Source organism: Culex quinquefasciatus, chromosome 2 (assembly GCF_015732765.1).
Source record: "Culex quinquefasciatus strain JHB chromosome 2, VPISU_Cqui_1.0_pri_paternal, whole genome shotgun sequence".
Lineage (NCBI taxonomy): Eukaryota > Metazoa > Arthropoda > Insecta > Diptera > Culicidae > Culex > Culex quinquefasciatus.
In genome coordinates this window covers 90,965,760-90,990,108 of record NC_051862.1, presented here as the reverse complement: position 1 = coordinate 90,990,108, position 24,349 = coordinate 90,965,760, and the positions used below count along the sequence as shown (strand labels likewise).

Here is a 24,349-nt window from a genome sequence, read left to right as displayed (position 1 = left end):
CAATGACTCACTTTTTTTCTTTTTTTTTTTTTTAAAACAAACCCAACCACAACACTTTCCTCCTTTTTCACAACAGCACAACATTTTTTTTTTTCTCCCTCACAAAATTCACTAGATCCATTTGCTGTTATTATTTATTGTAAACAAACATAAATTTCACTATCAAAACACAGTTGACCCATGCCGAATTTTCTTCTTTTTTTTTACCCTCGTCGCCAATTGTAGTGTCCTAGATTTCCTGTGCTCACTCCGATTGTCACCGATGGCCTTCCACCCGTCCGCCCGCTAGCCATCGGTTCGCGTCGTCGTTCCCTGTCCGCTCCGGCCGGTGGCTTTCTCTCGACTAAATAACCACGCGCTCTTATGTCAGAATCGAACACAAAGGCTTGCACGCAAGGTGTGATGCAAACGCGATATGCATGCAAGGTGTGGTGAAATATAAATACAAGTTCGGTGACTTGCATCGCATAGGACCCTACACTCGGATCGGGCTCAAAATTTTTCTGGGGGTTCCCTGGCCGAAATAATTAGACCTGTATTTTTTTGTTTGGCCATTAGGGTGACCTACGCCGTGTTAGGGTGGTCTAAAATATGGCCATTTTCGTCGATTTTCGCAAAAACCACTTTTTTCGAAAAATCATAACTCCTCGCCATTTTAACCGATTTCAATTGTCTTATACGCAAATGAAAGGTGATAAGTCAGCCGATTTTTGTCATTGAAAGACGCAACTTTTGGTACCCAGACATGTATATGTCATCGCTGAAATTTTTAAGTTATCCCAGTTTTAGTGAAAAACGTTGATTTTTTGCCGATTTCGTCATTTTCCGGTTTTTGCGCGCGGCGCGTCGAAGAACACGGATTTTATTTTCAAAAAATCATATCTCGGAATCCTGTTAATGAACTCCTCCCATTTTTTAGAATATTATGTAAAAATGTCCGGGGAATCCGATAAAAATATTTCCAGACATAGGCTCTTTGGTCCAGACACCGTCAAAACGGCATTTTGAAGTTTCATACGGTCTTTTCATATGTTAGGCTAGATTTTTGAAACTTGTTACTATTTTTCTTTGAAAGGCCAACTTATCGCCTTTCATTTGCGTATAAGACAATTGAAATCGGTTGAAATGGCGAGGAGTTATGATTTTTTGAAAAATGTGGTTTTTGCGAAAATCGACGAAAATGGCCATATTTCAGACCACCCTAACACGGCGTAGGTCACCCTAATGGCCAAACAAAAAAAATACGGGTCTAAATATTTCGGCCAGGGAACCCCCAGACAAATTTTGAGCCCGATCCGAGGACTTTTGTTTTTTTCCATGCTGTTTTCGTGGGGAATTGATGCATACATATTTATTTTGAGCCATGATGATGCAAAATCTTATTTCGAAGTTTTCATAATAAGCATAATTTATATTCAATTCAATTGTGTTTTTATTAGAATTTAACAGTTCTGCTCCAGGATGTTTCATTTGCAATTCAGAGATTTGGAGAACCTTTCAACTAAGATCAATTCATAAGCCTTTGCAGGGAGGATACATATTTCTAAGTTTAGATTTTGCTAACTGGGTGTTCTTTTAGGGAAAATAAATTTTGAGAAAAAACCCTAGATCTATGTTTGGCTTAAAAACTAATATCACAGTTGTTGACGGAGGAGTGCTTCGATGATCGGATTCGTTGACATCCCACATGAAGTCCTGAAGGTTCTCGTTGCCTTTTCGATGCTTGCGTCGATGGTGTCGACGCCGGCCAGCTTGTGTAGATCGTCGGTCGGGTACACAGAAAAAAAAATCATGGTAATATTACATCTGGGAAGGGGTACATCTTTTATGTCAGAAAAAAGGTGTAATTTTACCTCTGGAAATGTGTAATTTTACCACTTTTCTGGTGTAATGTCACTTTTTCAGTCTAAATTGAGGTAAAATTACATCATAAAAGAGGTAATATTCAACCTTCCAAAATTGAAGCTTCCAAATTTACATTATTTTTTTCTGTGTACCACGGGTCCATAATTTATATTTTAGACAAAATTTTGCAATTGTTTTTATTGAAATTTCACAAAAAAAAACAATTTTTCATTGAAAATCGAACCACTTCCCTAGAAAAACTCATTTTTCATTGATTCGAATTATGTGTGACGATGTATCTCAGAAACCAATTATTCGATTTTTATAGTCTCAGAGAGAAAAATTGTACGAAGTTTTCTCAGCTTCACATAAATGTCTTTTCAGGGGGTGGCTATCCTCCTAGGGGAACAGCATCTAATTCCAGCGTGCCTCTAATGTTGCCATATCAGCACATTGACATTCGATTACAGCTCATTAAAATCGTTTTCAACTGAAACCGAGTGATAAATAGCTCAAAAAGAAGTGAGCAAGCAAGTTTCTATCAAAAGTTGTACAAAATTAGTTGTTTAAATAGTGAAAATCAGCAAATTGGACGGAATTAGGAGCGAGTGCTTAACCTGCCAAACATACGAGAATTTCCCCAATGTACAGTTCAGACTTGATTATCCAAAGACTTTGGAAAAAAATCAATTCGAATAATTGAATCACAAAAAAACGATGTTTTATTTTAGATTGTAGAGCTAAAGTATGACCCCAAAACTACGCTAATGCGATTAAAAATTTTTAAATTCAAGATGGCGGCCAAAATGGCGATGGTGAAATATTGAACAAAAACTGCACTTTGTAATTTAATATAATAAACTATTAAATTTTGACTACATTGGGCAGAACTCGAATTTTATGATATAAGTAAGAACAAATAGAAAACAAAAAAAAACATTGTTCATGATAGGTTATCCGAAGTCCCATACAAACCTTCGAATAATCAAACTATGCACTTTATCAAAAAAAAAACTCTAGATCCAGATTTTACATCATTTTGCAGTACAGCTCAAAAAAAATCTTTTCAAGTCCCATTAAATAACATAACAAATGTATATCCAACTTTTAGTGAAATAATTAAATTAATATTTTTTAAGAGAATAACGCCGTTACAAATATTGTTCAAAAAACCAAAAAAAAATGATAAATTTTAATTACTTGCCATGGTTTCAACATTTCAATGAAAAAAAGTGGCAAAAACCATTCTATTATTTTTTTTGACTATTTCAATCATGCTCAAAGTGATTTTCAACGCAGGGAAATGCATTTCAAATTGTTATCAGTTGATTGCATGTCTAGTTTCATTGACATCTTGATTTTTTTTTTGAAAAAATACTTTCTGACTGGGTTTTTGAGCCAATATTAAAGGGAAAAGTGGACATAAACTTTGAAAAATATTTTCAATAGTCCAACTTTTTCTGAGAAGTCCTAAATATAATAAACAACATTGCTAAACACGACAAATCGATCAGAAAATTCTAACTGGAGGTACGTACCGGGTTTGTATGAATAGCCCGCAAAATTGTATGGTTACTTGTAAGAAAAAAAACTAATGATACAAAATTGCTTCTTTTGACATAGGAACAAAGGACAAAGTTTCATCTGAATAAAAAAACACAAATTTAAAAATCGCAAAGTAATTAGAGAAAATCTAGTAAATTTCTCAAATAATAAAAATGGTGTAAATTTTTTTAAATGCTTACAAATCTGCTGTCCAATTCAGACTGTAGTCATAATTCGTCCTAGATCACTTAATTAAAAAAAAAAAACAATCAAATAGTTTGCTCTACAGCAATGACCTAACGGTTAGGCCGAGGCCAACATAAGCTTTCCATAGATAAGGTCAAGATTATTCGCAACACTTAGAAAAACTCACTAATACGATTAGCTAGTCTCCAAACGAAATCAAAACAAAAAGTGATAAAAAGATTATCACGATACAGTTGATGACTTCCGGCTCAGAAGTACAGAAGCCCGCTTCGTTAAAATCATATCTCTATAAGTATGGCAATGAATCTTACAAAATCGCACCGTTTTCGCATTCATGTGAATCCATTGTGACGATCTAGCGCAGAATTCTCAGTTTGCCAGAGACCAACTGTGGGGGCAAATTAAACGTTTTTGCTTGTATTGTTTACATTAAATAATCTTTATTTACATTCTTCATAAATAGCTAACCTGCCTTAATCGACGTCATACTACTATTACGAACAGCCAAAATTAACATCGGAGTATTCTTCAACAACTCAAATATTTACACTCAATCAATTCAGTACATCCCCTACCCCGTTCAAGGTCGATCGCACAACCATGAGAAAATTGTCATTAATTCACGTGCACGAGATTATGCAAAGTTTCCAAATCCACTCTTGTTGTTGAACCGCCACCGCCGAAATCACACACTTGAAGCCGAAAGGTCTAAGTCAAGATCCGCTGTTGTTTACTTGCACTCTTCTTTGCACATCTTCTGGAACGCGTAGCTGGCCGGATTAAACGAACTCTTCGAGGGCACCTCGCCCGCGTTCACGTACGGTAGCAGAATTGGAACGTACACAATCAGCGGGAACTGATCTTGCCGGTTGAGCCAACTCTGGCAGGTCGCGGGCGCTGCAGCACCACCCTGCAGGTTGCGGATATTTGCGCTCAGCTCGATCACCTTGTCGTTCAGGGTCTCCATCTGGGTCAACAACCGGCCCATGTTGGCCTCGGAAGCTGGGCAGCCGCCGTGGATCGGGTACACGTAACCGTTGAACGGACCAAGGTGAGGGTTTGAGGGGCCGAATGAGTCGAGATTTGGAACGGTTGGAGGTACGGTGTAGGTGTAACCGGGGTTGGGGTTCGAAGTGATTGGGGCTGGGGTAGTTGATGGAAGCTGGATGGTTGGAGGACGAACCGGCTCGGACAGGACTGGAGGAACCTTGCCTTGGGGAGTCGTGGATGTGATCGGAATGGTCGGTAGATTGGGGACTACGATTGGAGCTTGCGTTACCGGAGGTCTCGTCGGAACGGTAACAACTGGTTTCGGGATCTGAAATGGAACTTGATTAGATTTGATAATTTTAATGAGATTTGTTATCATACCGGATACGGAGTGGTCGGCACTGCAATTACGGGTGGAATATTTCCAATCGAGGCAGAAGCAGAGGACGCTTTGTACGTAGAGTTACCAACGGTGACGGTAGCCGTGGCAATTGGCCTTGGGATCTGCAAAATCATGCGCGTTTAAATCGGTCAAGATTTCCAAGATTCTCACTAACTCACCGTCGCAGGATTTGGAATCACTTTAGGAATATTTGCTGGCAGAAGATTTCCAATAGAAGCGGTAGCAGTGATGACCGGTTTTTGAATCTGCAATAAAGATGATCATGAATAGGGTTAGTGAAATTTCACGATTTCGCGGACAGCGTGAAATCCGCGAAATTTGTCTTTTTCCGCGAAATCCCGTGAAATTTTATGTTTGTGTGAAAATGTAACGATTTTTCATAAAATAACTTATCAAACTTAAAAAGGAATAAAAATAATGTTATGAACTACTGTAGAATTAAGCGAGTGAATACGCTGGTTTTATTACTAATATAGGGTTAATGATTTTTGACGGTTTCGTAGACGGCGTGAAATTCGTAAAATTTGAAAAACTTTTAATAAAATTTGTACCAGCCTAACAACTTAATAAATATTTCATCCAAAAAGAAAAGAAATTTCATTAGTTTTCAATTTAAAAGCTTGGTTATATATTTGTGTCAAGTTGATATGAACCTTTTGAAGAAATGTTGAGATCTTTGAGTTTTTTAGAAAAAAATAGTTATATTTTCATTCGCTGTATTAAAATTTTATTTGAAAGGTATAGTTTTGAAAGAAATTAAAAGAATCAAGCTTTGTTTTATTCAAAATAAAATTAAGAGTATTTTTTTATCTTTGGAATCATATTTTAAAAATATAACAATTTTGTTGGGCCTGTTAAATTTTAACGATATTTGTTTATTTGGGTGGATAATTCCCTTGAAAGTTAAAAAATACTCCTTTTTTTGTTTTCTCTTCTCATTTAGAATAAAAATTTCGATTTTGTTAAAAATTATATTATTTTTGCAAAATGTTTATAAATTTAGTTTTTGACAAATGAGCTAAAACCCTTCAAAATATGTTGAATGGGCTAAATGAGCAGAAAATTCAATTTATTTTACTCATTTTGACTGGACAAATCTAGCTTTGATATGAAATTCAATAAAATGTAAAATGATATAACAGAAGCAAATTAGCGAAAACAATTGAGCTATGTTAGTCGAATATTAAAAGAGCAGTTCAGTATATGAGAATACGCGTGCCCTACATTTTGTTTCAAAATATAGAGCCCATCCAATAACCAGGAGGAGTTTTTTTTTTTTGAAAATTTGAAGAATTTTTTTGTCGCATTCAAATTTAGTAAAGATTTTTTACATAATAATACATAATGAAGCATAAAAAGTAGTTTCTGTGATTTAAACATAGGATTTTCAAAGTTATTTTAACATTTTTCAAGTTCCGCGAAATTTGCGTGAAATTTGGTGTTTTGAAATTGAGGTCCCCGTGAAATTTGCAATTTTCGAGCGTGAAAAATCACTAAGCCTAATCATGAACTAGGTGCAAGTCCAAACTATGTTTTTCACTTAAAACCCGTTATTTCAGTAACTTTTTGTATGCATAAGAAAATCTATTTTTGATATTTTTTGCCAATTAATATTCGGAGATAATTTGAGAGTGAATGTTTCAATCAAAACCTACATCTCTGGCAACGATGCAGTTCACTTTGTAACGGATTGTTTTGTTCCTCGACTATCAACAGTTTTGACACCGAAGGTGTCGCGCCACTCCCGGGGATCGAGAGACTGCTGAAGCTGTTTTTAGAGACCCGGCAAAGACTCTAAGGGCGGGTTAATAGAGGCTCAAACACCAGAACACAGATACCTCCCGAGGGACCAATTAATTTGCACTAGATGTTAACGTAATAATACCAGAAATAATCAGAAACTAAACTCAAATTTGTGTGCGATAATTCATGTATTTGACCCGCTTAACCCACGTTGTCCACGCAAATCGGCCACCCAATTCAGTTACCAAACACGCTGGATGGTTTGACGGACCAGCATTTAGGCTTATATTGCGTTTTAGCTTAACAATATGGGTTGTGACGTCACGCCTAATCTTACCAACTAACAAGTTTGTTTGAGCTCAGGGTAAAAAAAATAACTTTTCAGATCTGACCTTAATCCTTGGGCGAAGGGACCGGAACACTCCGACGGCAATCTCCAACGGCAATCTCGATCGCGATGCCCCGCGCCAGGTATGGCACAGGTAGGCACGCGCGTGTGCACGCGCTGCGCAAACCGGTTTCCGATTTTTACTACCAGATGGCAGTACGCTTCCTCGAGCGTGCGACGTTTCCGCGCGCGACCCAGCTCCTGGTCTCCGCTGCGACAGCACCGGTTACTCCCGACGGGTAGTCCACCCGCAGTCCTCAGACGTTTGAGGAGTAGAATTTCACGTGAAAAGTTTCCTAATTTCCACTGAGCGACCGGAAGGGGGTTGCAAAGCCGGAAAATGAGCGTATCGGCTGGTCGCTCGCAGTCAGTGGTCGTCAAGCACTCGAAATCACCGCGTGTTCACACTTTTGGACGATGGCGAGCACGTGTTTCGATGGTTTTGTTGCCTCCAAACGACAATTGGACAACAATATTCGCAAGATGGCCGACCGGGCCTACAATTTGAGCGTCCTAGGTTGCGTTGCGGTGCTCAAATGGGCCAAATCTCCTCCACGAGGCCAATCCGCGTGCCTCACCGGCAATGCTCGTCCGCGAACGGGCCAATCGTGATGTTCAGCTGGCAATCGGTCGTGCCCCAACTCGCACCCACGCTGGGAGGTGGGCAAATTCACCTGTCCAACGTTAATTCACACGTTTTAGTCGCAAAATCTTCACAATTGATGCCGCCAGGGCTTCTTACCTTCGGAAAGTCGCAAAGAACACACCCGCGAAGGTCAGAGGAGATGCCGGAGATTAACTAATGGGCCTAAAGAGCAAACATTCTAAGTTTTCTTAACATTTACACCAGGAATTCACAATCTTACGGTTTTGTAACAGGTTTTAAGCTTCGGTAGGCTTTTCTACCGGGTTTGCCCTAGTCAATCCTTGGCTAATGACACTTTAAACTAACTTAGTGCCACAGAGGTCGGTCTAGCAACTTTACTGGTTGACGGTCTTCACGTGAAAAGATAGAAAAAGTCCCGCGAGGATCTAAAGGCCTCGACAAGATCGCTCTCACACAGAAATGGAGCAAATTGGAGGCTAGTTCCATCTCATTCTGGCATCAGGGAAAACGGGGCCTTTGTGAGGAGTTTTTTTCGGGCTCTTTTATAAAGGTCGAGTCCCGCTCCCGTTTCCTTTTAAATCGTATTTCTTTATTTCTTTAGGCAAATTTGGTAGGTCACTCGACAGTTAAATGAGATCTCGTGGAACGTATAGTAGAGATCTCACGCGAAGCTTTTCAGTAATCTCCCCTACCTCCCACCAAGAGATGGCGCTCTAATGAGGGAAACTTTTTCAAGAAAAGTAAAAGAGTTATTGTTAAAGAAGGTAGGGTCACAATTTGGCATTACATTCTCGCCAATACTAATTTAATAAAAATTTTGAAATCAGAAATTTCAAAATTTTTATTGTTCAAGGTGAAGAAATCATTAAAAAGTTGCCATCTGAATATGTTCAAAGTAATCTTCATAAAAAAATGCAGTTTTAATTGCCGATTCCCAAGACTGCTCTAATATTAAAAAAAATCCATTGAATCCAAATATTCTGTTCCAACTCTAATTATCATTCCTATTCATCTGGGTCTCTACACAATCATACTCGCAGTCAAATCTTAACCTTAACTAAACCGAATGACGTCAGAGATATCTGACAAATTTCCATGTACCAAATATCCAACAAACCTCAGAAAGATCTGAGAAAACTTATTAAAACCAATTAACTTCAATAACTATTGAAAAATATGTTTTGCTAAGCCTAACGCAAACGTACCGAAACGCGTTCAGAAATATTTCACACCGAATCATCCCTCAGAATATTTTGGAAACAAATATCGCATCAGACGTTTCATTTCTAACGTCACCTAACTTCGACCCTGCGAGTTCGATCTCGGCCGTGAACTGTCATTTCTGTCAAACAAAACAAATGAATCAAAATCTCACTGAAGGTAAGAAAATGTGGTTTTCTAACAAAGTTGGTCTATTTTCGCTAATTATGAAGTTTTAACGTAACGATGGAGCGATGAGATGAACTTTTATACGAAAATGTTGAGAAATATGATTGAATGGATGCACGGAAACGCCAAGTGAATCGAATATCGCGATTAAAATCTAAACAATGGAATCAAAACAACTTCTCTAACTAAATTGATGTGAGGAAACAGGTTAATGACATCTCGAACATCGTTTTGGTGTACTCAATGAGTGTTTGTGGTGCTTAATCAGCAGTGGTTGTTGCGCAGCTCTCGCTGCACCTGACATAGCTAATGGAACTCGTTGTTTATGCTCGCTTAAGGAACGAACCGTGGTAGCTTCCAGGTATCCTTTTACCCTCGAAATCTTCCAGAACATAACAGTTCGTTCCCAAAACTTGTCGAACTCGAACCTTCGTGTACTTTGCTCCAAACTTTCCAACAAAATCTCGTGATTTATCAGACAGCAGGACGTTCTTCTTGTAGACGACATCGCCCTCCTGGAACTGATGTTTCCGATTAACTCGGAGGTTGTACGGCGCGGAATACTTCCGGTAGGCTTTCAGCAAGTTCTCCCTGACCAGCTTGTGCAGACTCTTCATTTCTTCGTTGAGCTTGACCGGGTCCTGCGCCAAATTATCGTCCACTTCCCTTAGGTGTTCGTACTCAGCCCCGGAACTCACCATGTTGCGGCCAAAATTGACGAAATACGGCGTGAATCCCGTGCTATCATGAACGTGCGTGCGAATCGCCCTGGCGATTAGATGTACCGAATCGTCCCAATCACGATGATCCGCTTTTTGGTTTAGGGCACACCGAATCGCGGTTACAATAACTCGATTTACCCGTTCCGTCGGGTTTGGACCAGGGTGGTAGACAGCTAACGGCCAATGGGTAACCTCGTACCGCTTGAGCAGCTTGAGGAAAAGATCGGACTTGAAGACTTGCGCGTTGTCGGTAATACACACTTCTGGAACGCCAAACAAATTGAAAACAAAGTTCTCAACAAACTGGCACACCGCAGGAGCAGTCGCTGAACGCAGACATTGAACCATCACGAACTTCGAGAAAAGTCACACACCACCAGGATCCACAGGTTCCCTTTCTTTGACCTGGGGTAGGGCCCAAGGAAATCCATGGAAATCATTTCCCACGGACGACTGCACTGCTTGGGTTTTCCGTGGACCGGCGTAGTATTAGTACTCGGTACTTTGGACTCCTTGCACACCAAACAGCTGCAACAAAAGCGCTTAATTTCCGTGGCCATTCGTGGCCAGTAAAAGCGTTCGCGGACTTTGGCCAGCGTTTTCAGAGGTCCTAAATGGGCCGCTTCGTGAATTTCTTTCACGATAGACCTTCTTTCAGCCAACGGAACGACGAACTTCCAGCGAAAACCAAGATCTTCCAGACCCGTGCTATTCGAGATGAATTTGAAGAGTTTTCCACCTGAGATTTTAAAATCGGGAAATCGCTCAGGAAACTTTTCCACCTGGTTCAAGAGTTGAGTGATGTACGGGTCGGGGAGGTCCACCTTGACCTGATTTATGGACCGGGACAGGGCGTCGGCGGGAATGTTTTCGCTGCCTTTTTTGTATTGCAGGTCAAGCTCGTACTTTGAGAGCTTGAGAGCCCAGCGAGCGATTCTCGGCGATTTGGATTCGATGGACATCGATTTGAGGAACGTGAGACTCATGGCGTCGGTCTGCACTACAAAACGGGAACCTTCGATGAAATGCTTAAAATTCTCGATACTCAGCAGGACAGCCAGGCACTCTCGCTCAGTGGCACTGTACCGGCGCTGAGTGCTGGACAGTTTCTTAGAAAAATAAGCAATACACTTCCGCTCTCCTTGGTGCATCTGCACAAGGACCGCACCAATCGCCAGGTCCGAACTATCGGTCTCGACGATAAACGGCAAATTAAAGTCTGGATTAGCCAGTATCGGGGCGGTCACCAGCGCAGTCTTCAGTTTGGACAGGGCCACTTCCGCTTCTTCGGTCCAGCTAAACTTATTTCGATTCTTCTTGAGGAGGTTGCTGATGGGGTCGTAATTTCAGAATAATTTTGGATAAATTTCTGGTAAAACCCGGCGAGTCCGAGAAGGCGTCGGATGTCCTTCACTGTTTTAGGCGTAGGATAGTCTAAAACGGGCTGGATTTTGCTAACGTCCATGGACAGTCCGTCCTCACTCAGCACGTAACCCAAGTATCGAATACTCGTCTGACAAAATTTACTTTTTGACAGGTTGATGGTGAGACCCGCCTTCTGAAGACGATCAGCGACAATCCGGATCCGGTCCAGGTGGTCCTCGAAGGTGTTCGACAGGATAATGATGTCATCGAGGTACACATACACCCAGGGTGCCAGGTCGTGTCCTATGACTTTCGTCATCAGTCTCGCCATGGTCGCCGGAGCATTGGTCAACCCGAACGGCATGACAACAAATCGGAACAGACCTTTGTTCGTGCGGAACGCCGTTTTGTCTTTCGCGGCCTCGTCGAGTGGAACCTGGTAGTACGACTCCGACAGATCAATGACGGAAAAATACTTCGACTTCTGGATACGCTGAAGAATTCCCATCATATTAGGAAAGGGAAAATCGTCCTTTTTGGTGCATTGATTTAACCGCCTAGAGTCAAGACAGATTCTCCACTTTCCACTGGCCTTCTTAATCGGCAACAACGGATTTAAAAAGTCGACCGCCGTAGGGCACTCTTCTATGACCCCGAGGCGCTTCATTCGCTCGATTTCCGCGTCGATAACTTCCTCTACGGATGGAGACCAACGATACGGAGGAACCTTCTTCGGCTTTGCGCCCGGGAGAAGGTCGATCGAATGGGACATGATCGGAGTTCGACCTAGATTCCCGTCTCGCGTGGCCGGAAGTTGTTGTACTACTTCAAAAGTGCTTCTCGCTGGCTATCCGACAAGACATGTTCCGTGACCAGGTCACTAGGCTCGCAGATGTGTTTTTCCGGTACTTCGATGGTTGGCATCTCCAAGCTGTCATCGGTTGAACTCTCGAGGTCTTTCGCAGATTCCGCTGGGCTGATTGGATGGATTTCAAAGCATATATTGTCATTTGTGTCACCAAAATAGTCCTCAACTCGCTGAAATTCGATCATATTGACCGTTTCTTCACCAACCGGGGAAAAACGGGGACCCACCAGACGGAATCCAAACTTGTTCAGGAAATCTACGCCTAGAATTAGGTCCTTCTTCATCTCAGGCACGACGATCGTGGGAAGGACGTGGGTGGTAGACTCGTAGGACAGGGGAAGATTCACGTAACCGAGACATCGATACGGCGTACCATCAGCTGTCGTAATCTGGAGGCGAAGAGGTTGAATCTGTAAGCCCAACTTATTCAGCAAACCCAGCGAGCTGATCACCGACAAACTGGCACCGGTGTCGGCTAGCGCTTCAATCTCCTCAGATAGAACTCGAACTTTGAGGTGTGGGCAACGGTGAGGGGTCGTGTTAATTCGATGCGCAGTATTGAAGACAGAAAACGGACGGTTGGGAATCTCCGGAGTATCAGATGGGGTAGATCGATTCCTGGATCCATCCCATTTACTCGTTTTTTCCTCCTCATCCGACCGAGTTCGGAGTGGATGTCCATTTGGGCACTGGAACGCGGTCGTACCCGTGTGTCCACACACATGGCAAAAGTACACTTTTTCTGGTCGCACTCCTCCACATGTGTCCTGCCTGGCGACAGTTCCAGCACATCGGCTTCCTGTTCTCACCTGTAGAGTCCGCAAGCTTCTTGAAACGACCATGAACCGCGCACACATCGGCATTCAACAACTCCTCATCAATCTCTGCAGCTCGTTCGTCCATGTCCACTTGGTGAACGGAAGCTTTTGTAGACCTCCGAGGCCGTCGAGCGCATCGAGCTTGTAACACAGCTGGGACAGGTGATCAAGCGACTGAATGGTGGCCAACACCAGACTACGCTTGTAACTCATCTTCATGTTTTTGGTGACCAGGTAGTACAACTCCGCATGAGACATTTTACGAGTGAGGCGTTGCGCTAATCTCTCAATCTCTTCGAGATATTCACCGAACGGTTCATTGGGACGTTGTTTACGTTTGTCCAACAGGTCACGAGTAATGAGATCCCGGTTTGGATTGTCGTAGCGCAACCGGAGGTATGTTTCCAAAGTCTCCCAACTGTCGAATCTGTCATGGTAGGTGGTATACCACACCGCCGCACCCTCGCGGAACAACAAATGGGCGTGCATTCGTAGATCTTGTTTACTGATGTGGTAGGACTCGCACATAATATTGATCTGGCGCAAAAATCCACCACGGGAACAGAATTCGTACCGCCGGTGAATTTCGGCCATTTTTCAATTATGTTGCACTGCTGGTGCGGTAGTCGTCGATATCTCTCACCTTGCAGCGTTTGGACATCCGGAAACCTTCGGTTCACATCCCAAGACGGTCCTGGGGCGGGATTAGACTCCTGACGGCGCCGTGACTCTCCATGAACTTGGCTTTCCTCTGGTAGTTCAAATAATCCTTCTCCACGTGACATGCTTCTCATTTCAGGCTTCCTGAAGTTTCTCGAGCGGATAACTGGAAAGGAGGAGAGGGTACACGCCTCGCTGGAGGTTGATCCTGCGAAATCCGTAACATCTCCGAATCCCGACGCAAATCAACCTTGGCCACTTGTTCGGCCAACTCATCTACGGCTTCTGGAAGGACCGATGCGCCGTTGGCTTGCTGCCTCATCATATGTTCTAGACACGCGCGAATGTAATTTTGAACGTCGGAAGCATGAATGAACTCATTCATATCCCTTTCATCGGCAGGTTCATTCTGAATCGTCGGCGTTGGAGACGATGTAGCTGCTGAACGGCCCATGTTCCCTGGTTGAGGCTGCTGCTGCGGCGGGAGTGGATGCGCACTCCCAGACGTCGGTTCAAACAAGGTTCGCGCAAAGCCACCGAGGGGTGGCGCCTTTCGCCTTGGATCCTCCGATATGGCAAGTGTCGAGTTGTCCACGCCAGCGGCGGCCGATTGCTCCCATCGCTGTGGATTCGACATCGGTCTTCCCAACTCGGACTGCCTTGTTGCCGCTGGGGAGAATCCGGACAGCCATTGGTTATAGCTCGATTGACCTCTAGGGGCCGGTACTGGGGCAGCCAACAGATCACGAGATGCTTTCGGTTTGGTCCCAGTATACGGATTAAGCGAAGGCTGCAGCGTCCTTTGAGTCGTTGTGGACGACGCGCGCGTAAGACGATCGTCAAGAATTCCGCCAACTGCTCCTTCCTCGAAATCCGTCGTCAGATCCACTAACTCCTGGGCCAACTGTCCCGGAGTCGCGGAGGCCAAATTCGAATGCACCGTATGGATTCGCATCAGGGAACCTGTCGGCAGACATGGGCTAAATCAATGTTGTAGTACCTTCTTGAGAGTCGCTCGATGCTGTCCAACAACGCCTTCCGCTGCTGCCGATGTTCTTCCGTTCCCGGCGAGTATCGTCGAAGTCGCTTGTGATAGTGAACCAGTCGAGAGTAGCAATCATCATCAAGATTAGCATCTAGACAACGCTCCATTTCCTTCAGCTGTCTCGGGATCTTCACCAAGTCCTCCGCTAGCGAATACGTCGAAAAATGTACTTCTACCGGATCCTCGGGTTTTGCAGCAAAGCACGCAAATTCTGCTGGCGCTCGCGTAATCCACCACGAACAGGTGTGGCACGAAGGCAAAATTCATACTCCATTTCATCCTCTTTGAGGCTGCATGGGTCACTTATGTAAACGTGATCCATTGTTTTGATTCCAACTAACACTTTTGAAATAACTCCTCAACAATGTTCGAAAATATATTAAAACAAAATCCAACGAAATCTCAAATTAATAGTAATCAAACCGAAATAGGGTGACTGCGAATCAAATTTAGGTCTATTACGGTGGTGGAACAAAATATTTGAATTGTATTTGGTATATTGCAAACGAAATGATGAAATATGATTGTCTTGAAATAAACTATGCTCAATAATAGTTCAGAAAACCCAACAAACTTCTAACTGAGTACCCAAACTAAACCCAACTTTGAGACATAGTAGAACTATTGCCACTATTGCTCGGCCCCACGTTGGGCGCCAAAATGTAACGGATTGTTTTGTTCCTCGACTATCAACAGTTTTGACACCGAAGGTGTCGCGCCACTCCGGGGATCGAGAGACTGCTGAAGCTGTTTTTAGAGACCCGGCAAAGACTCTAAGGGCGGGTTAATAGAGGCTCAAACACCAGAACACAGATACCTCCCGAGGGACCAATTAATTTGCACTAGATGTTAACGTAATAATACCAGAAATAATCAGAAACTAAACTCAAATTTGTGTGCGATAATTCATGTATTTGACCCGCTTAACCCACGTTGTCCACGCAAATCGGCCACCCAATTCAGTTACCAAACACGCTGGATGGTTTGACGGACCAGCATTTAGGCTTATATTGCGTTTTAGCTTAACAATATGGGTTGTGACGTCACGCCTAATCTTACCAACTAACAAGTTTGTTTGAGCTCAGGGTAAAAAAAATAACTTTTCAGATCTGACCTTAATCCTTGGGCGAAGGGACCGGAACACTCCGACGGCAATCTCCAACGGCAATCTCGATCGCGATGCCCCGCGCCAGGTATGGCACAGGTAGGCACGCGCGTGTGCACGCGCTGCGCAAACCGGTTTCCGATTTTACTACCAGATGGCAGTACGCTTCCTCGAGCGTGCGACGTTTCCGCGCGCGACCCAGCTCCTGGTCTCCGCTGCGACAGCACCGGTTACTCCCGACGGGTAGTCCACCCGCAGTCCTCAGACGTTTGAGGAGTAGAATTTCACGTGAAAAGTTTCCTAATTTCCACTGAGCGACCGGAAGGGGGTTGCAAAGCCGGAAAATGAGCGTATCGGCTGGTCGCTCGCAGTCAGTGGTCGTCAAGCACTCGAAATCACCGCGTGTTCACACTTTTGGACGATGGCGAGCACGTGTTTCGATGGTTTTGTTGCCTCCAAACGACAATTGGACAACAATATTCGCAAGATGGCCGACCGGGCCTACAATTTGAGCGTCCTAGGTTGCGTTGCGGTGCTCAAATGGGCCAAATCTCCTCCACGAGGCCAATCCGCGTGCCTCACCGGCAATGCTCGTCCGCGAACGGGCCAATCGTGATGTTCAGCTGGCAATCGGTCGTGCCCCAACTCGCACCCACGCTGGGAGGTGGGCAAATTCACCTGTCCAACGTTAATTCACACGTTTTAGTCGCAAAATCTTCACAATTGATGCCGCCAGGGCTTCTTACCTTCGGAAAGTCGCAAAGAACACACCCGCGAAGGTCAGAGGAGATGCCGGAGATTAACTAATGGGCCTAAAGAGCAAACATTCTAAGTTTTCTTAACATTTACACCAGGAATTCACAATCTTACGGTTTTGTAACAGGTTTTAAGCTTCGGTAGGCTTTTCTACCGGGTTTGCCCTAGTCAATCCTTGGCTAATGACACTTTAAACTAACTTAGTGCCACAGAGGTCGGTCTAGCAACTTTACTGGTTGACGGTCTTCACGTGAAAAGATAGAAAAAGTCCCGCGAGGATCTAAAGGCCTCGACAAGATCGCTCTCACACAGAAATGGAGCAAATTGGAGGCTAGTTCCATCTCATTCTGGCATCAGGGAAAACGGGGCCTTTGTGAGGAGTTTTTTCGGGCTCTTTTATAAAGGTCGAGTCCCGCTCCCGTTTCCTTTTAAATCGTATTTCTTTATTTCTTTAGGCAAATTTGGTAGGTCACTCGACAGTTAAATGAGATCTCGTGGAACGTATAGTAGAGATCTCACGCGAAGCTTTTCAGTAATCTCCCTACCTCCCACCAAGAGATGGCGCTCTAATGAGGGAAACTTTTTCAAGAAAAGTAAAAGAGTTATTGTTAAAGAAGGTAGGGTCACAATTTGGCATTACAACTTACCGGATTCGCTGTTGTTTGTACCACAACAATTGGCGCCGGAACGGTTTTGATGGTTGCCGTTGCAATTGGTGGTTTATATCCCGAGTTGGCTGGAGCCCCTCCGCCACCAGCACTGACGGCCACAGCTCCTCCGGCAGTACCGTTGAAACCCTTTATCACCGGTGCAGCCGTTGTGATCGTGAGAATCTCGTTCAGCCTACGGCACGAGTCAGGCAGGTAGAGATCGTTCCATGCTACGACCCTCTCGTCCAGATTTCCCTTTCCCTTCAGATCTTCGTTCAGTTTGTTACTGAAAAAATATTTGGTTGAAGAACTGTTCAAACTCAATATATATCCTTGAAGGCTTACATGCTGTTGGCAACCCGTTCGCTGAAGATCTTCGTGGGTTGATCCGGAGCGACCAGTCGGTAGCCCAACCGATCGGCCACGTAGTAGTACAGGTGTTTTTCGTTGTTCGGATCGATGTACCCGTAGCAACCGTACGTGACATCGTCCGGACCCTTGGCCTTGTGCTGGAACTGACTGTTCTCTTTCTCCACCTGATACCCATAGTTGAACTCATCTGCAATCACATGACACTCACTCAACAAAACCGTTCAAGGACTCACATACCCCCCGCGCCAACACTTACTGTTCTTCATGCTCTGCTCATGGTACACTTCAGCGTTCCTCTGCTTCACGTCAATACTAAAGTTGTCATCTTGACCGTTGATCCACTGAAGGCATCCCAAGATCACCACCCCAAACTAGCAGAAAAAAAAATAATAAAACGCATATTAACCCCCAATGCCATCACTTTACGCCACCCCCAAAAGTTCACTCACCAGCGTTAGTCGCATCTGCATGACTAGAATTAGCACCTCTCTCGTACGCGGATATTGCTTAATTATCGTACCGTGCACCCAATTTGAACAACTCACTTCTACGCGAAATGCCCGTGTCAGCGCACGGAGTGAACTGGCCGCTAGATTTGTTCTGTCGTTGAATTTAAGCATCTCGCGACGGGGAGATTCCAAATATTCGATCGAAATCTGGCATTTAGCGGCATTTCACACCGTTAGTCATGATTCGCGAAGAAGACGACGACGACGACGCCAAATGACGCGTCGTCGGCTGTCTCCTGTTGATTTGGATTGGTTTCGATAGTTGTTGTGATTGAGCCCCGGGTTGAAGAATGTATTCTAATCGATTGGGCAAACCAATCAATCATATTGCGTTATGTTTGGGAAGAATTGAAAAAAACATGGTTTTCTCCAAAGTTTGTGAAGAGCATACAAGCCGATGCTAATTTCGCATGTAAAAAAATGCACATGGATTTTTTAAATGATCAAATTGATCCACACGGAAAAATTACAATTCTCGAAATCGTGAATTGGGTTCACGAATTTGAGAACCACGAAGGAATATATTCACATTCATAGTGCAAATGCACCATACTCAGAAATTAATTGCTTCGTGGTTCTCAAATTCATGAACCCAATTCACGATTACGGGAATTGATTTTTTTCTGTGCAGAACAAGTTTTTGTCTCCTAATAACTCTCAAAAATTTGGAACCGATTAATTGAGATCACACTTCGCACATTTCATTTAAATGTTGTATGGGTGACCCCTTTTTTGTATTTAAAATTATGTAATTTTTACTTTTTAGATATTGCAAATTTTTCATGAATATTTCAAATTTGTCCAAATTTAAAGTCAGCGAAAGCTTAAATATCTCATTTATGCTCGTTGAAATTGTTGTGTCATGGCATTTTCTAACTTTTTATTTGGAAGCTGATTTTCGCTTTTCCGATTTCTTTCTTTGTTCTTTTCTCTTTTCTCTTTTTTCGGTTAAAAAAAGTACCGTAAACTGGGGTGACTTTGATAGCCCGGGGTGACTTTGATAGGTTTTTCAAATGCCCGTCAAATTTATATCTGAACATTTTTGAGAATTTTGAGTATGTAAGCATTGAGGGATAGATTATTATCGAACATGTATGCAAAAATGTGACTGTTACATTGGATGTATCAAAATTAGTGGCCAAATCAAATTTCTATCAATGTCACCCCGGGCTATCAAAGTCACCCCAGTTTACGGTAAGCGTATTGTTCAAATTAAATGTTAAAAATGTTGTTCAAAATGCTTTTATCATTTTACATTTCGAAAATTTTAACTATTCTAAATAAGGCTTTTGGATATTTCATTGTCAAACACATTTTTACTTACTCAAATGCATGAAAAATATCATTGAGAAAACAACGTTTCCTCCCTTGTTTCCTACAAAATTTTGATTTTGAATCAAAAGGCCAAAATATTCTAATAAATTCGATCTGGTTTATTTCCCAGAATTTTGTTTTGTCGATTAGAAATCATACTAAACTGCATAATTTTCATTCCAGGCGTTTTTACATACTGTAATGTTTTATAAAATGTCTCATACTCATGGTCATACTTACATTTTTTTAAACTCATCCTTTTTCTTTTTTATTGCAAAGTAAACACTGTTTTTTTAAATGCTCTTAAATAAACATTCAAATCTTAAAGGTATCTGTTCATGTATGAAAGAATGCGATAACTTACAGTAATGAATATTCAACAAATTCAATTTAAATAAATTAAATAACTGCAGAAAAAGGTTTGAAAGAATGATACTTTAACAAACTATTTTGAAATGCTTTATTTTTAGAAGAGAACAAAAACTGCTTAATCGAAGGTTTTTTTGAAATATTTCCTACAACTGGTCAGTTTTGGCAGAATGCAAATTGTCCATAATGTCTCAATTAAAATTTCATGCTAAACCCAATATTTTATGCTACTTTTTATGAGAAAGAACACTAAAACTTAAAAGACGCAAATAATCAGAATCGCAACAAAAATAGAAAACAGTTTTATAAAAAATCCTATGAAAAGCTAGTTATCTTTATTTTTTATTTTTTAGTTATTTGTTTTTTTTTTCTCAGATTTGCTTCTTTCATTGACGTCATTTGTACATATGGCGAAATGTCTCATCCTACACTTATATTTACAGATAAACATTAGGATGTAACAAAATGGGTTATTATTTCGGGCATTTCAGGACATGTTTACAGATGTACTGAGCCCGAATCCCTAATATGAGCTTGATTGGTTGCGATAGGACCTGACGCTTTGACTTTGAAGTTTAAATGGGATTTAACCCGTAAAATGGGTGCGTTTTGGTTTTTGCCAGTTTTGAGCCCCTTATCGATTTTCGCCTTTTTCAAAAACCTCACGAGCTCATAGTTCGTGTTCCAGGGAACAACTATGCCGAATAGTGAAAAGATTCGTCAACTTTTAAGAATGTAATAGAATTTATAACACCACCGCTGAAAGCTTCAACTTTTTCTTTGAGCTCTTCTGGCAACCATCAGCTTGCTAAGTTGCATGAGCGTCGCGACGCCTACCCTGAATCTTTTCTGCTATATAGCAACAAGTGCTGCCAGAAGAGCTTGAAGAAAAAGTTGAATTTTTCAGCGGTGGTGTTATAAATTCTGTTACATTCTTAAAAGTTGACGAATCTTTTCGCACTCTTCGGCAAAGTTGTTACCTGGAACACGAACTATGAGCTCGTGAGGTTTTTGAAAAATGCAATGTTCGTTAAGGGGCTCAACACTGGCAAAAACCAAAACGCACCCATTTTACGGGTTAAATCCCATTTAAACTTCAAAGTCAAAGCGTCAGGTCCTGTCGCAACCAATCAAGCTTAAAGTTGGTCCGAAAAATCAGGGGGCAAAAAAATATCTTTTCAAAAAACTTCAAAATTTCAATGGAAATTGAAGTGCAATCAGCTGAAATCAATTTAAAATGCATTCCCCTGCGTGTAGAATATGTTTTAGAATGTTTGGGTTGATTCAAAAATCTTTTGAATTTTTGAAAACTGTTGAAGTTTATCATCGCAAAATGTTTTTTTTTTTTTTTTGCTAAAATTTTTGTTTTTGTCAAATCTTACATTTTTTGAAAACTATTGATTGCAAAACAACTGAACTAGTGCAAAATGCATTTTAAAACACTTATTTCCATGCAAATGTAGATACTATGGCTAGTTATTTCTATATTCATATTTTTTTGCCATCAATATATCACATAAAGTCATCAATTTCCATGAACTCATCATCCGAAATGGGATGACTTCAGGTTCTAACTAGTATGCATTTATTATAACCGAAATACTAATTAGTCATGCTGACACTGATTCTTATTGAAATTGACTGTCGCTCCATCAAGACATTCTTACAACTTGTGTTAAATTACAAAATACAAAAAACTGTCAACATCTGAAGACATACGTTGCAGATTAACTGCACTTTCTTACTAGATATGTCCTTCTATGTTCTGATATGATTCATTTGACCAATTAGCAGATTAAAACGATTAAAATGCATGACCGACACTGTTCCAAAACATCGCACTATCAAGTTCAAAGTAAAATTAAATCTTGTATGACAAATACGAATTAACACATGAATACAACTATATTTCTCATAACTTCACCCGGGATCACGCCTAAAAATATTGTTTATCAACATTGTGTAATTGACCGATCCCGATTCGGGCTGCGGGACTCCCCATATTTTCAGCCAAATCCATCCTAATTTCTCGTACGCGGTCCAGGAATGCAAATGATCAAGATATCACACAGTTGCTAATAGAATGGCGATAATTTCGAGACTAGACTCGCACGCGCTCCCGGTTTTAGGCGCCAGTTAGACAGGTGAAGGACGCTAAAAACCAAGTCACATTTCTAAGATATCCGGGTCGCACACTCGTAGACCGAGCAGTGTTTATTTGTTCAATGATGTTTATATCAGTATTAATTTGGGTTAAAATTCTGAGGTAAAACGTCGTATTCGTTTCAGTCAAAAGCTTTTAGAAGTACACTTCTTGCTCAGTCCAAGTGCCAAAGCCGCAATTCTCCGAAGGGCAAACAGACAAAAAAAATCAATTGAAAAGAATAAAAACTTTTCGCTTCCCATCGTCTGTGCTGAATAATAACAAGCCTGCGGGGGAGGCAAAACTTCAACGTTACACTTCGCAAACCACGTGGAAAAGTTACAAGACTTGGCGCCCGCTTCTTCAAAGAGAGAAACAAACACGCAAACTCTCCATTGCAATCACGCGCAGATTTCTTTTTATTTATTCGCCAGAAGATTACCCCTTGCACGACTGACCACATGGCTGCTGGTGCTGCTGAAGTTGCTGATAGTGTCCGGCATTGGCCCCGAACGGTTGATTGACGTTGAACTGACCTTCAACGTACGGAATGAGAATGGGCACGTACACCAGCTGGGGAGTTGTCCGTTGGGTTTGCAGCAGCTGAATCACCTTCCGGCAGCTGCCCTCATTGGCACTGGCAAACACCCCCGGATTGTTGGCCATTCCGGCTAGCAGCGTGTTCAGCGTGATGACCTGCGAGTTGACGGCTTCGATCTGGGCCAGCAGTTGGGTTACGTTCAGCTGGTGCAGTGGGTATTGGGCAGAGGTCGCCGTGAACTGGGTGGTGCTGGCGGAACCGGTCGCATCCACGTACCCATTGCCCACGTCAAACTGGTCCAGGTTAATGTTGGCCGGGTTGATGTCCGGCAGGCTGCCCGACCAGGCGATCGGTTGCTGTTGCGTTTGAGTTTGATCGCCATCCGTAAGCTGATGGCCGTTATTGTTGTCCTCGTAACCTATGTGACCTGTGGGGAATCCCGTGAGTTAAAATATTTGATTTTTATTTTATGTACATACTAAGGTCAACTGGGTTATCAAACAAATTAAATGAAAATATATGTGTTATGGAACAAAAAAATAGTCAATCGAAATCACTACCTCTGGATTGAATCCAGTGGTATGCCACTAATCAAAACCCATCCCCTATCGGTCAGGATTCCTACGGCCACGGTAGCTCGGCAACTTTTTGCATAAACTATTATTTTTTAAACTATACAACTCTCCACTGTACTCACCATTCACGTGCTGTGGCTGCTGATGATGACCCGGGTAACCCTGAGAAGCTCCCTGATACGTTTGATCAACGTACACTCCACCGGTATGAACTGAATCGACCGCCACTGGTCTCGTTGTAGTAGGAATCGTGTACTGAGTCGGCCTCGGAAGCTCCGGCTCCGGCCGAACGACCTGCTGATGGGTAGAACTAGCAGCCGTGGACAGGATCTCATCCAACCGGAAGCACGACTCAGGCATGTACAAATCGTTCCACGCGACCACCTTCTCGTCGTAATTTTTAGCCTTGGTTGCTCCGTCCAACTTGTTCCTAGAAGATCAATTTGATCGTAACATCCACCGCATCTCAAATTGTAGAATTCAACTCACAAACTGTCCGTAACCCGATCGATGAAGATCTTCGTCGGTCGGTTTGGGAAGATAATCCGGTAGCCCATTCGGTCGGCCACGTAGTACACCAGGTGCTTCCGGTTCGAGGGGTCGATGTAGCCGTAGCAGCCGTACGTTACGTCATCCGGACCCTTGACCTTGTGCTGGAACTGATTGCTCACCGTGTTCACGTTGTAGCCGTAGTTGAATTGACCTAGTTAATTTAACGTTTAACGCGCTTAATTCTCGTTTTATTTTATAAAATAGAATTTGTAGAATTACCGCTATGGACATTCTGCTGGTGATACATGTTAGCGTCAGGTTGTTTCATATTGATGCTGAACGATCCTTGATCTGCTGCAATAGCAGCAATAGCTGCCAACTGAAAATTTTGATACTTTAGTATTATTTTACTCAAAAATTGACCGTAACAGAAATCTCACCAAGAATATTACACTTTTCATTCTCGATTTTTGAGCTGCTTCACTGTTTCACTTGTTAGTCCTGCCCAGTTGAATGTAAAATTAAGACTGAACTTGATTGCTATATAATACGTTGACCTAGTAAGAAGCTGAGACTGTACTGGCTGATACTGATAGTGAAATCAGCTAGGAATTGTTTACAAATAGTAATGTTTCACATGAAGTGAGTTGCCAATGTTGGGGGAATTTTGCTCCTAATTTAGAGTTTCGAAAACAGATGTGCTCATAGAGAATAGAACAAATCCTTCAACCTTGTATTGTAATTGAAAAAACCACAAACGTGACCCTTGTACTCGATTAAATCAGTTTATATTTTCGTATTATGATGATGATTTTTTACGTTATGGTTTGTACAGCTTCTTTCTTTATAAATTAAAAGAGATGAAAACGTTTTTTTTATCTACAAATTATTTTGTAGGTTTAAAAAGTGAAGAACATGACCCAAATAA

General features: G+C 42.2%; 2 protein-coding genes and 2 long non-coding RNA genes across 4 annotated transcripts; all 4 read right to left on the bottom strand.

Annotated features, from left to right (window-relative positions):
• Positions 1 to 4,017: 4,017 nt before the first annotated feature.
• Positions 4,018 to 18,158, bottom strand: LOC6041431. The gene is made up of 7 exons (XM_038253733.1): positions 17,928 to 18,158; positions 17,735 to 17,849; positions 17,452 to 17,665; positions 17,104 to 17,392; positions 5,149 to 5,235; positions 4,969 to 5,091; positions 4,018 to 4,915 (listed from the first exon to the last, which is right to left on the bottom strand). The coding sequence occupies exons 1-7, from the start codon at positions 18,096 to 18,098 to the stop codon at positions 4,328 to 4,330; spliced, it is 1,587 nt and encodes a 528-aa protein (XP_038109661.1). The 5' UTR covers positions 18,099 to 18,158; the 3' UTR covers positions 4,018 to 4,327.
• Positions 6,689 to 8,253, bottom strand: LOC119766966. Its single transcript, XR_005277233.1, has 3 exons — positions 7,988 to 8,253; positions 7,864 to 7,929; positions 6,689 to 7,795 (listed from the first exon to the last, which is right to left on the bottom strand). It is a non-coding gene; the product is annotated as an uncharacterized LOC119766966 (long non-coding RNA).
• On the bottom strand, positions 15,849 to 16,836 carry LOC119766967. Its single transcript, XR_005277234.1, has 3 exons — positions 16,571 to 16,836; positions 16,447 to 16,512; positions 15,849 to 16,378 (listed from the first exon to the last, which is right to left on the bottom strand). It is a non-coding gene; the product is annotated as an uncharacterized LOC119766967 (long non-coding RNA).
• Positions 18,159 to 22,202: 4,044 nt separating the features above from the next.
• On the bottom strand, positions 22,203 to 23,930 carry LOC6041432. The gene is made up of 5 exons (XM_001850640.2): positions 23,862 to 23,930; positions 23,701 to 23,800; positions 23,419 to 23,632; positions 23,052 to 23,359; positions 22,203 to 22,781 (listed from the first exon to the last, which is right to left on the bottom strand). The coding sequence occupies exons 1-5, from the start codon at positions 23,880 to 23,882 to the stop codon at positions 22,252 to 22,254; spliced, it is 1,173 nt and encodes a 390-aa protein (XP_001850692.2). The 5' UTR covers positions 23,883 to 23,930; the 3' UTR covers positions 22,203 to 22,251.
• Positions 23,931 to 24,349: the final 419 nt, after the last annotated feature.

Bases quoted from the DNA above. Each gene is read 5' to 3' on its own strand.
- LOC6041431 (XM_038253733.1), bottom strand. From the start codon at position 18,098: ATGCTTAAATTCAACGACAGAACAAATCTAGCGGCCAGTTCACTCCGT. The intron at 17,666-17,734 runs GTAAGTGTTGGC...ATGTGATTGCAG, and splicing joins TGAGCAGAGCATGAAGAACA to ATGAGTTCAACTATGGGTAT. The intron at 4,916-4,968 runs GTATGATAACAA...GTTCCATTTCAG, and splicing joins TGCCGACCACTCCGTATCCG to ATCCCGAAACCAGTTGTTAC.
- LOC6041432 (XM_001850640.2), bottom strand. From the start codon at position 23,882: ATGAAAAGTGTAATATTCTTG. The intron at 23,801-23,861 runs GTGAGATTTCTG...CAAAATTTTCAG, and splicing joins TGAAAAGTGTAATATTCTTG to TTGGCAGCTATTGCTGCTAT. The intron at 22,782-23,051 runs GTGAGTACAGTG...GATTCCCCACAG, and splicing joins GCAGCCACAGCACGTGAATG to GTCACATAGGTTACGAGGAC.